This window comes from Rutilus rutilus (genome assembly GCF_951802725.1).
Source record: "Rutilus rutilus genome assembly, chromosome: 1".
NCBI lineage: Eukaryota > Metazoa > Chordata > Actinopteri > Cypriniformes > Leuciscidae > Rutilus > Rutilus rutilus.
This window is the reverse complement of record NC_140209.1, coordinates 43,535,107-43,550,072: the sequence shown is the minus strand read 5'-3', so window position 1 is coordinate 43,550,072 and position 14,966 is coordinate 43,535,107. Positions and strand designations below refer to the sequence as shown.

The 14,966-nt window shown below is 39.6% G+C and overlaps 1 protein-coding gene across 1 annotated transcript in view; it reads right to left on the bottom strand.

Moving 5' to 3' along the window:
• Positions 1–14,966, bottom strand: part of shank1 (SH3 and multiple ankyrin repeat domains 1) — a 123,778-nt gene that overhangs the window by 22,715 nt on the left and 86,097 nt on the right. Inside the window, exons 17-20 of the mRNA XM_084425591.1 lie at positions 3,718–3,800; positions 2,969–3,093; positions 2,675–2,810; positions 2,501–2,581 (exon numbers count right to left, since the gene is read on the bottom strand). Coding sequence (XP_084281717.1) covers positions 2,501–2,581; positions 2,675–2,810; positions 2,969–3,093; positions 3,718–3,800 — 425 coding nt within the window. The remainder of the gene's footprint in view (positions 1–2,500; positions 2,582–2,674; positions 2,811–2,968; positions 3,094–3,717; positions 3,801–14,966) is intronic.

Here is a 14,966-nt window from a genome sequence, read left to right as displayed (position 1 = left end):
CAGCCAATCACAGCAGTGGGCGTTTACACTGAAGTCTCACAGCAGACACGCCCCTTCAAACAGAGCGTTCAAATCAGAGGATAAAATCAGGCTAGGAAAAATGCCTTTTATTTCTAAATTATTTTAAAAAATTATCTTAAAAACATACTAACATTATAAGGGCACCCCAGGAAACATTATAAAATAATAAAATAATCCATGTCATGGGACATTTAATAAAATCTAAATGGAAAATATAACTTTCATAAATATAATTAAGAAGAATAACAAACCAAGATCATCTGCCTATAATTTATTGATTTACACTTCCATTCAAAAGTTTGGGGTCAGTAATATTTTTAAAATGTTTTTGAGAGAAGTCTCTCATGCTCACCAAGCTAGCAAATCAGAATTTTCAGCATCATTACTCCAGTATTCAGTGTCACATCACAAATCATAATAATATGCTGATTTGGTACCCAAGAAACATTAATTATTATTATCATCAATGTTGCAAACAGTTGGGCTGCTTAATATTTATGTGGAAACTGTGGGACATTTTTTGCATTTACAATGCATTTATTTGAAATATAAAGTATAAATTCTGGTGCATTTTGATAACTTTTAGATCAATAGCGTATCCTTGCAGAATAAAAAATAAATAAATAATTATTGACAGCAAACTTTTGAACAGTATTGCATATATATTGGGCTATTTTACTTATTGGACTGATATTGATGTGATAGTTGATATACTGTCCGTCTCTACTAAATATACATTTGTGTTCATATTACTAAGTGCCTAGAACAAAACTCTGAATACCTTGTGAAGATTCAAAACCATTAACTAGGCAAACTGGCAACATCTAGTTCTTGCTTAGAAGTGTTAGTTGAAAACCTGTACATCCAGATTTCCTGCCAATTTGATTGAGTGCTTTAATCAGCACTCACTATTACTGAATTGCATTACCCTCACACTAACCCTGACTACTGAATTATGGGAACTGGGCTGAGGAGAGCATTGAGCATCTACAGTAGACAGTGTCACAAGGGGCTCTGAGCTCTGAGAATATTGCTGGTGCTGAAGAGAAGGGAGAAGGGTAAAATATGCCACAATGAACTACAAAGGTAAGGTACCCTACTGGTCTTGATTTTGGTTTTAAAAGTTAATAGGGGAGGGTCGGTATATACATTGATTTGGAGGTAGACCGTTGAAATGATCTAGTCTGATTCCATTGATGTTATAGAAGCCTGATTGGTAAACTAAATGACTGTAAGTGAAGGTGACACCTTGAGCCAGTACATACTGCGCCTCTCTAGCAATGCCCATCGCCCGCTGTGTTAATAGCGACCCGCACAGTGCTCAGGAACCCATTTCTCTGACAGCCGTAAGGGAGGTGTTTTAGATCGAGGTTTAGGGTTAAAGCTAAGAGGAGTTGCAGGTGGAGGATTGAGGGATAAGGTGGAAGGCAGGGGAGATATAAGGGTTGGGAGGGGACAGTTTTTGGGGGGTTACCTGTAGTGGGGGTGCTGGTAGTGACAGTGTGGAACTTCTGAAAGAACAGTGAAAGAACATTCTTAATGCTGTCTCTCTCTCTCTCTTTTTCTTTTGCTCTCTATCTCTATGCCATCCTGTTCATATGCTTCCCTCCATCATTTTGTACTTTCTTTTAGTGTATCACTGTGATAGTTTACTCTTCGATTCAGTCCCATCCCTCCCCCTTCTGACCATTCAAACTATTGCATTTGACTCTTTCATCCTCTCTTGAATTCCTCTCTTCACTGTCCTCTCTCTCTTTCTCTCTCTCTCTAAACCTTCTGGTTCTGTCCTCTAGTGCAATGATTCCCAACCGAGTGCTAAAAAAAGATTTTGCTTTTCTAAACCAATAAGACAAAAAATGCATCTTAAAAATATTATTGTTTACAATTATTGTCATGACTTTGTTTTGTACTTTTGTACACAATAATGCTATATGTTCTATATGTACTTTTATTCAGCAAGGATGCATTAAACTGATACAAATTACAGTAAAGACATTTATAATGTTATGAAATATTTCTATTTGAAATAAATGCTGTTCTATTGAACTTTCTATTCATCAAAGTATCCTGATTTTTTTTTAATTCATTTCTACAACAATACCAAACAGCACAACTGTTTTCAACATTGATAATAAATTACATTTTAAAAATTACTGTATTTTGATCAAATGAATGCAGCCTTGGTGAACATAAGCGACTTTTTAAAAATGATCTTAAATGATCTTTAAATTATCATAAGCGTCATGATCTTAATGACCCTCAAACTTTTAAACAGTAGTGTATGTGCATATAGACTACATAAAACAGCTGACAGATAGATTTCGGTGTCACTTCATTAAACCATGTGTGGTTTGTGTTGATGAGGGGCTCATACTGAGTCATACTGAGGGGCTGTAGGGGCTAAAAAAGGTTGGGAAACACTGCTCTAGCTTTTTTTTTATCCCTTCATTTTTCTATCCTTGCATTTCACAAGCCTTACCCATCTCTTCCAGTTCTGATGTCATGGATTTGGAGCGCAGAGCGATAGCTGGTGTGCTCAGTCTTTTACTCTGCTGTGGGACTGTGTGGAGAGAAAGAGTCACCAGTGTCATGATCATCACCACCATCATTATGATTCACTGATGTCTTTGCAGTGTGAATTTGTATCTCTTACTTTTCTTTCTGACCCCTTCCTCCATATCAGGATTCCGGGTAACCATGACAACCTTGACCATGAGACTGTTGCCACCTTGCCTGATCATATTGACCACTTGCCTGTGTCCCACCTTAACCACATTCTGACCATTCACCTAGAAAAGAGAAAGAAACAATATACAGAGAGAGAGAGAGAGAGAGAGAGAGAGAGAGAGAGAGACCTTAAGTTATAAGGGAAATTCTAGAGAAACATCAAGTAATGATACAGAGGGAAGAACAGAATACAAGTTCCATGATGCAGATCTGCGGACACCTCGATAAGGAAGTCTCCCATTCGCAGACCAGCTCTCCAAGCCACGCCTCCCTCGTCGACAGACTCAAGGTACTGCAGTGCTGGAAAGGCTGGGGTGGGAGTGAACTCTTCTATAGGGGTCTGAGCTACAAAGAGAGGACATTTATACAATCAGTCTAGCGTGCTTATCCAAAATGTTTTATTGAGGTTTAAAATACATGGACAATTATAAGCAAGGAAACTATGAATAATGATGAAAGATGATTTTGTTAAATGTTCTAATTCCAGAATGTGTATGTGTGTGTGTGTGCGTGCGTGTGTGTGTGTGAGCGAGAGAGCGAAAGAACAAAAGTGAATGTGCCCTCTCTTATGCAGTGTGTGAATTATTCAATGACTTTCAGGGAGGTCGACTTATCCAAATCATTTTTGTCAGTAGTTTTTGGGGCACAGTCAGTTGTGGTTAATGTCACACACAACCCAATTGTGTTTTGCCACAACAACCCATCAACTTTTAAAAGATGTTTTAAATGAAAACAGAAGTTTTTTTGATGTATGTCTGACATATTGTGATGATCCTGTTAATAAGTGAATATTTAGTGCACAATGACAAAATTGTGATCTAATTTTGTGGCAAAAAATAAATACATTTTAAATCCCCCAACCTGATTATGGTTAAGTTTATAACCATAATTTTTTTATTATAGTTTTATTATATATTAAGTTTTAAGGAACCCTGCAAAACCCCTAATAAATTGGCCCCCTGCTCTTACCCTTGGCTCCTCTCAGGACAAAGCCAAAACCCTCATTGTCTTTTTTCTGCAGGAGGACTGTCTTCTCCTTGATTATGTAGTCACTAAAAGAAGGAAAGAAAGAAAGAAAGAAAGAAAGAAAGAAAGAAAGAAAGAAAGAAAGAAAGAAAGAAAGAAAGAAAGAAAGAAAGAGTAAAGGATAGAGAGATTGCGATAGAAGAGGCAGATAAAAGAAGAGAGAAGATATGGTAAATATCTCCATTGCATCAGGAAAACACTTAATTCCTGAACAAGCCATTGAGTGGAGGAGGTGGCGGGGGGAGGGTCAGAGGTCAGAGAAAATCAGAGTACAGTGTATGAACCACAGACTGTAAAAAATATGTATAAAAGTATGAACGAATACATTGCAGGACAGCCTGTACTGACTCTTTAAAGGTGAAGTGCTAAAACAGTGGGGAAGCACAGATGTCATATATCAGTGGAAAAATACATAAAATATGTATAATGGTTTTGTAGAAGTGACATGGCATTTTCACTGTCACACAAGATAAAAAATGAATGTAATTAGTATTGTCATCATTTAAAATGCAGTAAATGGTAAAACATTTCTCTATCTTGCATGGACCTGTTGATTTAAAAACTGCTTTGTTATTAGATTTTAAATTAAATTTGGAGACAAATCTCAAAAGAATGGTGTGACTGTCTCAAGCATGGTTCAATAAATTACAACTGTTATAAATTAAAAAAGCATACAAATTTTACAAGTGTCTATTTTAGTAAATGGCCATCATTTTTTTTCATCCATATATTTCTAAAAGCGTAGGAACCTGAAACGTTTTGTCACTGAAGACCATGTCCTCCGGTGTGACACCATATCCTGATTTTAAATAGGGCAATTCCACTAACAAGTTTAATTAGTTGAAGGGCCCCATTTAAGGTCCTGTTACTGAAGCCCCCTGTGAAGCACATGATTTTTGCACATGATAAGTTTTGTTCAAATATGTTACTTTTTTGGAACCACAATAAAAGTGTTAAGTTTTGTTGTCATTTAAACACCCCTTAATTCTTAATTATTGCTATGTCACACCATAGGACACATTTCAGTAAAAGTGTTTTTAAAAAAATAGTGAAAGAATTGACAAAGTTAGAGGCCCCTTATATTTTCTCCAACATCAGACCTCACACAACATAATATGTATATATATATATATATATATATATATTTATTTTTTTAAGTGGTGTAACTACCCATAATATGTATAATATTTCATGCTTTTATTTGCATTTTAAAATGCAGTGATACTGTATGCACAGTTATGTATTATAAATATAAATTAACATTTAAATGTGTTACGTATATATAATATAACAGGGGTCCAGATTGCAACCTTTTTTCTTGCCGGTGTGACCACCACGTTGCCCAAATGATAAGAGCTGCCATTTCTGTTGCATATGAAAAAACAGAAGCTCAGAAGGTTTACTCGCGGGCCGATCTCGATCACGCGACACCGTTAATACAGAGCGCTGGGAGATCTAGTGCAAAAGCTTTTAAATTTTACCGCAGTATTAATAACATCACGGCTAAATCTAGTGAGAAGCATTCAAATTTGGAGCAGAATTCTCTGTTATAAACCATAGATATAAGATCAAATAGCACTGACGTGGAAACTCCCCCCACCCCCAGTGCTACCAAATCAGGTGCTGGTGCCCCCATATGTATATAACTTAGTGGCACTGGTACTACTGCTCAAATGTTAGTCTGGAGCCCTGTATAATAAACACTACTATTCAAAAGTTTGGGGTCAGTAAAAAAAAAAAACTTGTATTCAGCGAGGATGCATTTAATTGTGCCAAAGTGACATTTACTTTACAAAAGATTGTTCTTTCGAACTTTCTATTCCTTAAAGAATCCTGAAAATAAAAATAAAACTTTCCATAAAAATATTAAGCAGCAACTGTCTTTAAACTTAATGATTCTTAGACATGAAATGATCATATAATAATGATTTTTGAAGGATCATGTGACATTGAAAACTGGAGTAATGATACTGAAAATTCAGCTTTACGTCACATTAATACATTACATTTTAAAATATATAAAACCATTTATATTTAAATTGAATATTATCACATTTTGGAATATTACTGCTTTTACTGTGTTTTTCATCAAATAAATGCAGCAATGGTGAACATGAGTCTTCATAAAAAAATCAATAAAAATCTTACTGACCCCAAACTGAAAAATAGTGTGAATATAATTAGGGGTGTTCAATTCCGGGTTTTTTGGAGTCGACTCTGATTCCCGACTCCTAATATTGGAGTCGGCGGAATCGACTCCTCGACTCCATTTACTTTTAATCAAAATAGGGTCAGGAATAAAAAATAAAAAAACTTCTTTCCCACTCCAGTACTGGATGGGACATTCTGATCGATAAATCTGTTTTTACAACAGTAAACGTTTTCATGTAGTCGTGATGTTATATTGTGTCATCTTTATCAAAATAAAACTGAAAAAAACTTTATTGACAGTATAGACCTATGTTGAACTTTATTATTGTACAAACAGACGCTGTATTAAGCAGTACCAAAGTATTAAATAGAAAAGTATCTGAATTGTCTGTGTATTTGACAAATATTGCATTTATTTCACTTCAGATGTCATAAAGTATGCAAACACAGAGCGAGTGTCACTACGAGAAGCACAAAGTGTCCGACTTCATTTCTCCATTTTTAGCTCATGCACGCGACAACTCTTGCCGATCGGTTACATCCAGCCGCAGCCGATGTCGAACCATAGACTGTAAAAAAAAAAAAAAAAACGAACACACCTCACATCTTAAAAAAAAAAAAACAGAATCGATCCTGGTAGTCGATTCCTGTCCTGAAGTCGATTCCAACAGTGGGGCTATTGAGAGTCGAGGAATGAGTCGACTACTCATCACTAAATATAATACATATAGAGTATAAACAAATTGGTAGCAGTACATTTCCTGCTCATGTAATACTGATAGTTCTGTCCCACTATGGTTTCCATCCACAGCAGAGCCCCTCTGACTGACTCCACAGCTTTGTTTACAATACTCTGGCATCCGTGTTCTTGAGTCGACAAGTGCACTGCAGTTCAGAACACAATATCCCATCCTTTAGCTCTGTGTTCAGGAGACTTATCCAACAGTATTCTCTCATTGCCCGAGGACCAGAGGAGAGGGACCAGGGGGACAGACCAAGACCAAGTCAATGCAAAACACAACAGCAGGTCAGACTGCACATGGCGATTCTCCTTCTCTAAACAGCATAACAAGAACAATTTGGCCGGAAACCAGTCAACGAGGCTTGATTTGAAGGCTGTCTGAAGTTCATCCATTGGACAAACCTTCACAACATCGTGCCAATCTTGAATGTAGCTCAAACATCACACAGCAGTGGACGGGGCAGGACAAGTCCACTCACGTCAATAACGCAATCTCAATGTTGTGTAGTTGGGAAAGAGGCTGCAGATCTTCTATGTGCTGTTTGCATGTGCAATGGGCACTGCAAGTAAGATGTTGGCGGTTGCCTAAGCAACGGACAGAACTAGATATAGGAACTAGCCAGACTAATATATAGACATGCACAGTGAGTGATACAGTACACACACTTGGCAGCCATATTGAACAGAATTAGTCATACCAATGTTCACCTCGAAGGGATCTCAGCAACACGCCCAAGCATAATGTTTTCAAAAGCAAACCAGATTATGCTGGGCCAAGTACATAACTGGTCACAGCAAGAATATAAAATAAAATTGCAAATGCCTGGTTGTTATGTCTGAGATCACATCTATATTTAGGCAAAGGACTGTTTGCTCTGAATAGTAAAAGGTTTGCAGATATTTGCACACATACAGACACATATATATGTATATGTGTGTGTGTGTGTTTACATTATGATCTTTTCACAAGACAAACAATCTACCACAAAACTGTATCATTCATAATCTGCAATATATATTAAAAAACAGGTATATGTGCAAGTAAATAAATAAACAAACAGCCATTTTAATTTTGGTGGTGGGGCCAGTGAAAGCAAGATAGATGTGTTTATCCTCCTTAATGAGTGAATTAAGATTCAGAGTATTCCAGAATGATTCATGAGCAGTCGAAATGATTCCCATTTTCTTTTGTCATTATATACCTCACTGTCATTCAGTCACTGGTCTGATATATCTGTGAATGTGTGAAGTCGGTAGTCAGTTATGCTGCTGACACTAGGATGGTATAGGTTTCAGTGAGTTAGATGAGTCAGTTACTGTGTTAGTGAGTCAGTATGGTTGTTTGTCCAACAGTGTCTCTGTCCATGAGTCATATGGCCAGTGATTTCATGAATCATGTGCTGCAGCTCTGATAAATGGCATCAGAAATACTTCCTTCATGCTATACAGCTCCAAACTCGCTGCAGGTATGCACATATATTATCATGTACAGGCACATTTATTAGTAAATGCACTGAACATGTGAGCGTATTTAACTCACTCTCCTAGAATGCCCTTGGCTGACCTGGGTTGAAAACAAAGGAAGTTCATGGCTTGAATTGTGGTTTTAAATTTTAAAGTGCACCTATTATGCTATTTTAAAGGTTCCTAATTTTGTTTAGGAGGTCTCCTACAACAGGTTTACATGCATCAAAAGTAAAAAAAAAAAAAAAAATTAAATTTTTATCATAATACACATTGCACACATTTGCACACCACATTTTTCAATGATTCTCAAACAACTCGTGGATTAATCGGTCTCCCTAAATCCCTCTGTTCCGCGAGCCTGCTCTCCTCTGATTGGCCAGATGGCACAGTCTGTTGTGATTGGTCTACCGCGTACAGCGCCTGTCGGAAGCTAATGCCCATAAGTGAATGTCAGCTCTGTCCTAAGGCTTCCTACAGCTCAGCGATTGTACACACTGTAAAGACTGTAACGATGGGTTAGATTTTACCATATCAATCTGATTGCGAGTCCGATGATGAAACATTGGAAGAACTAGTTATTCAACCCGAACCTCCATCGCAAGGACAACTTGAGCAGGACGTTTCTCATTCATACGCTACTCAGTTTGAGGTACATTATGAGATGTTGCAACTATAATTCCTCACCATTAGCATTAACAAGAGTATGTCCATCAACAATGTATAATTCAAATTTATTGTGGTGCACATGCGGGAACTGTATCAACAACAGCGCATTTGTTCGCCCAGCACTAACATGAATGACTGATCTAACAAACGTTTTAAAACAAATCTTGCTCCACCCTTTATCTTTACTCAAAGTATTAAGAACGACAGACAATCTGTATTAATAGACAGTTTTAGGTAAAAGAGGCCCACGGCTGATTAGCAGAAGTATTTCAGTAAGACAAAACTACGAATTTTGAACAACTGATTGAAAATATATACATCAACAATTACTCATACTTCCAGGTTGTGATTCTGAGGATCTAGCTGGTCCAAATAAACTGGGTACTGACTAATATTTCAAGAGCAAGCGTTTTGCGAATCCCGAGTTGAACTCCAAGATTTGAGAAGTCGTCAGTAAAATGACGTTTGAGGGCTGGTCAAGTTGTTCGCGGGTGGACGAATTACAACATAGGCGGGCATTGTGCAAATGTATTTTCTAGTGACGTAGAACCGTAAAGCAGGAAGATCTGAATTAAAAACGACTCATGAAGGCACTTCAGAGTCGATTCTTTCTTTTGGGAGACAATAACTTTATTTATCGTGAACTTTCGACTTTGCAGAACGTTTACATTCACAAACAGCATGAAAGGGAATATTTGAAAAACCATAACAGGGGCACTTTAATTCCGGAAGTTCCACATTCACAGTGCAAGAAATTTCTGCATAGATTTATTTGCTGTAAAACAAAGGAGAGAATTAGCAAATTAATACACACAGATGAACAAATAAAATAAATTATGTTATGTCAAATTATGTTGAATTTGACACACTGCTTTTATTTACACAGTAAAGGAAGTGTCTTTTCCCACAAACTCAAAAGTAGCAGTCGGTATGTGGTGTGACCAGCAGCTGCTTAGTGCATCTCATCTTCATGGACTGCAGCAGATTTGCAAGTTCACACGTCTGGGGCAACACATGGTTACACGTGGTTTGGCACTGCAAGGACGATCAGCTGTCCTTCCAGTCTCCCTGTAGCACTGTCTTACATTACGGACATTGCAGGTTATTGCTCAGTTTACTGCACATCTGCAGTCCTCATGCCTCTTGCAGCAGGTCTATAGCATGTTCATAAAGCAGATCAGAAACCATGGGTATCTTTCTCATGGTGTTTTTCAGAGACAGCAGAAAGATCTCTCTAGTGCCCTGCGACTGTGTAACTTATTGTAACTGTGACCTCAATTGTCTACTACTGCATGTAAACTGATATGGCCGGTTTCACAGACAAGGCTTAAGCCTAGTCCCAGACTAAAATGCACGTTTGAGCTGGTTTAACTGAAATCAACTTGCACTGATGTATCTTAAAATATTTCAGTGCCATTGCTTTGTCTCAAGATGCACACCAGTAATGTTTTTTTTTCTAAGGCACGTTTAAAAAGCTACTTAAACGCCCTAATTGAACTAAGACCTAATCCTGGCTTAATCTAAACCCTGTCTGTGAAACCAGGCTTTAGTGTCTTAAGGACTGTTCCACAGGTGCATGTGCAATAATTGTTTATGGTTCATTGAGCAAGCATGAAAAACATTGTGTAAACCCTTTCCAATAAAGATCTGTAAATCTTAATTGGATTTAATTATTTATTGGATTATTTGGAAAAATGATCTTTAAAATACAGTATCCCGAAGGGATGTTTCTTTTTTGCTAACTTTAAATACTGTAGTATCAAGTAAACGTGCCACTTTGCAGCCAGATTATCTGTCTTCCATGTTTGCTCGCAATACAAGCCTCTGTGAATGCTTGTGTGTGGCCAGTGCCAATCAGGTGCTGCTGAAATATTGTTTCAACTGTACCATACTGTACCCACATGCTGATAGTCACACTGTACACAGGCTCAGCCCTCAACCCACTCCATCTGTTCATTTCTATCTCTCTCTCTCTCTTTCTCCTCTTTTTCTCGTTGAATGCTTCTGAACTCCAGTCTCCATGTAAAAGCCAAATGTAAAAGCTTTCAGTGAACCTCTTAAAGAACACGAACCTGAGGCCAGGGGTCGCTCATATCTCCCTGTGAACTCTTTCAGTTACTCCTCTGTGTGTCACCTCCTACCCTGCTTTCTATCTCAGTCCTCTCTTCTCTCCAATAGTCCGTCCACACTCCTCCTCACATATATTCCATCGTGCCTGCACAGAGGGATGCCAATGGTGGCCATTCTCCATATCACCCACTCATCCCTGCCCAGATCGAAAACAAGCCAGGAATGAATTGATGTGCAGAAAGTGATGGTCTCGCTTCAAGTTGGCACACCCTTTTTAAAGTTACAGACATCTCACAACCCGCTGAACCTCTCTGCCACACACACACCTCACCATCCTCTCTCTCTCTCTCTCACTCCTCTTTGGGCATTAAGTTCTCCTATGAATTGATACAGACACAGTTAATATAGTGGCCGCATCTGTAACTACTGAAGCCTACACAATCTCAGTGTACAACTATTAAGACGTTACACAATCTTCATGGTGACAAAACAACACTTGCAAACCACATTGCAGGCATCCTAAACACAACATGATGAAGAACGGTTGTCTTTGTTGAACTTTGGGAGTTTTAACCAAAGACAGGTCTAAGAGCCACCACATGATAACATCACTGAACGTAGCACAAAAAAAAACGCCAAACGCACACTGTACAAGATCATCAGCACCACATCAAACTAAACACACGCAGCAGGGGTTACGAGAAACCAGCGCAAAAGTCCCCTAGTGAACAATCATTCTTAATTCCTCGAATGTACACATGCAAATCACACACAGTGTGCATGATCACACACACAGAAAACCCAACAGCATCAATCCCTTTCAGTGAAGCTGGAACTCCTCTAAATCAGCAGCTAATAGAGCCCAGCACATTCTCTCTCCATCCCACACACACACGCGCACTCGCGTGCACAGAAACACACACCGGTTTAGCATTCTGTCCATCAGAGCAGTGGTCTATCTAGCTGGAGGCAGACATTGTTTTCTGCGGCCGTTAACAGAGAGACAGAAGCTGCGATTCACACACACGCACAAGCATGCATGCAGCAGTGGAGATGCGTTACGCTGGCTAATGCGCTTGCTCTTCCGCACATAGACACGCACACGTCCGAACGTGCACACACACGCACGCATTGCAACACATCCCTGCCTGTCGATCCACTCCATCACTCCGGCTCGTTCCTTGAACACATGCGGCGCTCTCTCAAGCCCACCTCCCTCCCTCCCAGCCGTGAGAAAAACATGAAAACAGCCAGTACCTGTAAATGAACCAGACGCTGCGATTCATAGGGCCTAGCGACGGCCAGGACGACGAGAGGGAGAGGGAGAGAGAGAGATCCTCCTCTCCGCATCCTCCCATCGCCATTTCCCCCCCCTCCTCCTCCTCCTCCACCTCCTCCTCCTCCTACTGCTGCTCCTCTTCCAGCCAGAGAACAGCGAGCGAGAGCCGCGCGAGGGGAGGAGAGGAGGAGAGAGAGACGGAGAGAGTGAGAACGAGGGCCTAGCTCTCCCAACCCTTTCATACTTAAGACGGAGAGAGAGAGAGCGAGAAAGAGAGAGAGAGAACGATGGTTCACTGTGACTGCGACAGAGGAGGAGGGAGAGTGAGCGAAGCAAGGAGAAAGAGAGGGAGGGAGGGCGAGATAGAGGGACAGAGAGAGAATGTGTGCTTGGAAGACATGGTTTAGCATGAAAGAGGACAGAAATGATGTAATTTGATGAAGGGACAGAGAGAGAGAGAGAGAGAGAGAGAGAGAGAGAGAGGAGCGCGAGGTGACTGAGTTTGTTTGCTGATTAGCTAATGCATGCATTGAATGTAAAGGATGCTAAGGGGCCGTTCACACAGGACACATTTTTGCATTTTAATAAAGCTTGGAATGAAACGCAGGTGCCTCGAGAAGCATTTTTCGTCATTGCACCTCAAAAACGCAACAACACTCAGGGCGTGAGATGCTGTAAAAAACCTGCATGTAATGGTCAAAGGCGTCCTGCTAATGTAGGCACATGCCTAATGCGTGTATATGCACACCAGCTGCAGTATAGGAGGGTCAAACCTTTGGGAAGGTGCAATTGAAATGCCAAGCACCAGTTTCACCAGGGTAAGACACCTGTCACACACACACATCTGTCTCTCTTTTACTCCTTCTCATGTACACATCTGCCTCTTCCTCTCTTCTTCAGCACCCGTGTGAGATGAACAGAGCGATGTTTCTATCACTGCCTCCACTAGTCACCGTTTTCCCATTCATAAAACTGGCAGCAGCGTTTGAGAGGTAGAGACAGGAAACGAACAAGAGAGAAAGAGAGAGATAGAGCACTCTCTAGTGCTCTTGTCGGGTAGCCGTAGAGCACTACAGCTCTGAACCAACATCCGCTTATTACATCATCAATATCACAAGCTTCTGAATGAACATTTGTTTTTTTATTTCTACACACAGGTGGATTTTTCAAAGCCATTGCCTGTGGCCACACCTGATTCACAATCTTCGGATTTATTGTGCACTGATTGACATGCAATACAGCAGTCTGTTTTCTAGTTGAATATATTTTCAGATGTAATATCTTTCTGTGATGGCAAAGCTGAATTTTCAGCATCATTACTCCAGTCTTCAGTGTCACATGATCCTTCAGAAATCATTCTAATATGCTGATTCGGTGCTCAAGAAACAGTTCATATTACTATCAATGTTGAATAATCTTTTGTAACATTATACATTGTAAGAATGGAAAAACTGTAAGAGAGGGCAACTCTCTGAGAGAACAAAGGAAATTAACATTTGAACTCTCTTGCTATATTACCATCCCCATTCGAGACACGATCGCACTTGAGTTGATCACCTCCCAATTTACACATCATTCCCTTCACCCATCCCTACCTGAATTCACCCAAAAATCTATATGGTTTAATATGACCAATTATCACACAGTATTATAAATGTTTGGTATCATTTGAAATGTCTCAGTGCGACTGGTACAAAGGTCTCATTCCCATACAAGTAAACCAAAAAGGCAATAAGGTGTGGAGAGTTTAGAGATATCTTGTTAACTGCTGTGGGTGTGCCCCCATGTAAATCAACCTCTGTCCCCAGTAAGTCTGGGACAGTGATTAATGCAAATTCCCACTGTAAGCTAGGCTTGGGCGGTATTCGAATTTTGATACCGTCAAACCGCCTCCCTATTTTACCGGGGTATACGGTATTATCGTGACTAATTAAAAATTATGACATAATGGGCTCAGACGGCATCACCAAACTGTTGGCTTGTGCCTACACCGTTCAGAAACTGAATGCCAGATCGGGCAAAAAAACAACAACAAAAAAATCAAGCCCAACCCCTGCACGTTGTGTCTGAGTCCGGCCGACGGCATTAACTGTTATTATGAGCCGGAGCCCACCATTATTCAACATAATATCTGTGCGTGCAACAAGCAAGAAGTGCCTTTGTAATCCGGTGACGCGTGTCCATTGATTTTTATTAATAAAACTTTTCTGCAAAGATGGAAGTTGACGATCACCATCTCTGTAGTGAACGCGCCTATAGAGAGAAATGCACATCATTACACAATCAGAGAGTGGCCTTTTTCTTTTCGTTTTGAATTGTTTCGTTTAAAGAAATTGACGATCGGCATCTCCGTAGTGAACGCTATAGAGAGAAATGCACATCATGGATTAAAGAGAGTAGGCTAGTCTATTTATTTTCGTTTTGAATGGTTTCGTTTACTGAAATTGACGATCGCATCTCCGTATGAACGCGCCTAGAGAGAAATGCACATCGTGGATTACTTAGCCTAATCAGTGAGTAGCCTATTTCTTTCGTTTTGAATTGTTTCGTTTAAAGAAATTGACGCTCGCCATCTCTGTAGTGAACGCGCCTAGAGAGAAATGCACATCGTGGATTACTTAGCCTAATCAGTGAGTAGCCTATTTCTTTCGTTTTGAATTGTTTCGTTTAAAGAAATTGACGCTCGCCATCTCTGTAGTGAACGCGCCTAGAGAGAAATGCACATCGTGGATTACTTAGCCTAATCAGTGAGTAGCCTATTTCTTTCGTTTTGAATTGTTTCGTTTAAAGAAATTGACGCTCGCCATCTCTGTAGTG